Source organism: Olea europaea, chromosome 21 (assembly GCF_002742605.1).
Source record: "Olea europaea var. sylvestris chromosome 21, O_europaea_v1, whole genome shotgun sequence".
Classification (NCBI taxonomy): Eukaryota; Viridiplantae; Streptophyta; class Magnoliopsida; order Lamiales; family Oleaceae; genus Olea; species Olea europaea.
This window is the reverse complement of record NC_036257.1, coordinates 12,242,735-12,245,363: the sequence shown is the minus strand read 5'-3', so window position 1 is coordinate 12,245,363 and position 2,629 is coordinate 12,242,735. Positions and strand designations below refer to the sequence as shown.

Below are 2,629 nucleotides of genomic sequence, written 5' to 3'. Positions count from 1 at the left end.
GAGAATCCAGGATGTCTCTTTATTGCCACTAACCGTGATGCAGTTGGACATCTAACTAATCTGCAAGAATGGCCTGGTAAGCTTACACCTTTGCTTCTTTGACTGGCATGAAAATTTCGGAATTAAGTTTTCTATTGGTTACAGGTGCTGGATGTATGGTTGCTGCCATGTGTGGGTCGACTCAGAAAGAGCCTATTGTAGTTGGAAAACCATCAATCTTTATGATGGACTTTTTACTAAAAAAGTAGGTGAAACTCACGCAGTAAAGCTACTTTATCTCTAGCTTATTGTTTTTTTGAACACTCATATGTGATAATGTTGAAAACTAGTTAGTCCCGGGTAAATCTGTTTATGGACGAACTGCCTTGAGCTTCTTTTTTTCTCTTCTTTTTTTCCACAGATTCAATATCCCTACTTCCAGAATGTGTATGGTAGGGGATAGACTGGACACGGATATTTTATTTGGACTGAATGCTGGATGCAGAACTCTTCTCGTTCTTTCAGGTCATCTCTCGTTACTTGTAAACTTCTCTTGAGCATAATTTGTTAAGACCCATTGCTCGGTGAGTAGAAAAACCGAGGGTATCAAGATTCACGAGCATACGAGACACTGATATTGTTGCGGTGTTTGCAGGTGTGACTAGTATATCAACTCTTGAAGACATATCAAACCATATTCAACCAGAGTATTATTCGAGCAAGGTGTCTGACATTCCTAAGTTTTTATCAGCTGCTACGCTATAAAATATTTTTATGATCAAAAGATGAAGTGGCCAATTATTTTCGACATCCCAACATCAACTATTGTATTACATTTCCAAAAGGTTTCATTCCCTATATTTTTGTATATGAAGTGAAAATGAGACAGTACGTTACCCAATTGGTAAATAAGTTATTTATATGATAAGGATCATTATTTAATATTATGGACATGACAAAAATAATGATAAGTATTTCATACTACGTGTCTCCTACTCACCTCTATAGTTGCTCGTGGGGTGGAGTGGGGGTGAAGGGAGGGTGGAGCAAGGGCAGCAGTGGAAGAACAAGGCGGGGCGCTGGTGGAGGTAAAGGAAGGAGCGAGGGGTGGTGGTGGCAGCGTCGGCACTGTAGTGCACCCCATACCCATATCCAATGACAATGTTGGAAATTGGTTCAAAGTGTTCTATTTAACCAATTAATTAATTGAGACCCATTAGTCGATTACGAGAGTTTGAAGGTGCAACTTGTTCGACTCCACAAATGGATTATGGTAACTTTTCGTATCAATTTCGGGTGAATGATTATGTTAAGAGTGAGACGCTTAACACTTGAAAATTGTTGAAAATTGAAATTCGCATGATTGAATGTTCTACTAATTCAGGTATGACATGTGACGAAATATTGTAGAATGTGATTGACTGAAAAGGTGTGTCACAAAGATCATGACTTTTGAACTTGTCATTTTTCAACGAGTGTGTCTTTTCATATAGAAACATAATCTACAGTATATGTTTCTCTTACTAGAAATTGTTTTGTCAGATAAAAATCATGTTGTTTAGACAAAAGTTGTCTAGAGTAAACGTGTATTTTGAGACATATCTTATTCCAACGCTGGATCCTTTAACGCAACTTCCCACCCATTATCCATAGGATCCTCAAATTCATATACTACAATTTATGTCATTCATGTATTATCATATGATTGCATATCACTTCAAACTATTTTTTATATTTATAATGGGTCTAGGTTTCATATTAAAAGAGAGTTCAAAAGATCAATAAACTCATTGGTCTTATCAATTTAGACTGTTCATATTACAAGATATGGTCATCGTATAGCAAATTGGCGGACGAATTCTGAAAACAGTCGCTCCTGTAGCAGGGCATTACATTTTTTTTTTTAAATATTTTTTTGCACTTCATCATACTACAAAGATAAAGTACAAGCTTCTAGTATAGTATTCAAATTCCTCGATGTTCAGGTTGTTTTCAATGGATGTACAACCCAAACAATACTAAGAGGTTTATTGAATCTTTGGAAGCATTCCCGTGTGCATCACAAATTGGTTGGGGGTAAATAACGTCTTAAGAAAAGCGACATTTATTATGTGTCGTGGAGTTGGTATTATTTAAGTTCGAATTTCTGCGATATTCTAAATTCTAGTTCATCTACTCTAACCCATCAATAGTGAATAGTGGGTTAGACGTAGATGAAGATTGTCTACAAAAATTCCACATTGAGTTGGCGTAGAGTTACTTGTCACAATGGATGCAATATCAGCATTTCATGTTTGGCATCGTGACGATGTCTATGACAGAATTAAAAGGAGTGATCCAAATACCAAATTAATAGGAATCGTGATGGTGACCATGACAAAATTAAAAAGAGTGATCCAAATTAAAACTGAAGTATAGTGATTTAATTGGCACAAATTAAAATGTATTGACTCATTTAAAATTTGAGTGGCAGTGAAGTTACCATAAAAGAAATTAACTCAAAAAACAAATGTTGCAAATATATTCAGCCTTCTCTTCTCATTCTTATGTCTTGCAATCAATTAATTAGCATATCTTTTTTCTGATGATGGTTTAATATTTAACTATTATATTATCGTGCTTTAAAATAAAATCAAATATTTGTAGAATT

General features: G+C 35.2%; 1 protein-coding gene across 1 annotated transcript in view; it reads left to right on the top strand.

The window, feature by feature from the left end:
* LOC111370694 (phosphoglycolate phosphatase 2-like) overlaps positions 1–935 on the top strand; it is a 15,408-nt gene extending 14,473 nt beyond the window's left edge. Inside the window, exons 9-12 of the mRNA XM_022992531.1 lie at positions 11–76; positions 145–244; positions 401–504; positions 635–935. Of these exons, the coding sequence (XP_022848299.1) occupies positions 11–76; positions 145–244; positions 401–504; positions 635–744 (380 nt within the window). The 3' untranslated portion in view covers positions 745–935. The remainder of the gene's footprint in view (positions 1–10; positions 77–144; positions 245–400; positions 505–634) is intronic.
* Positions 936–2,629: the final 1,694 nt, after the last annotated feature.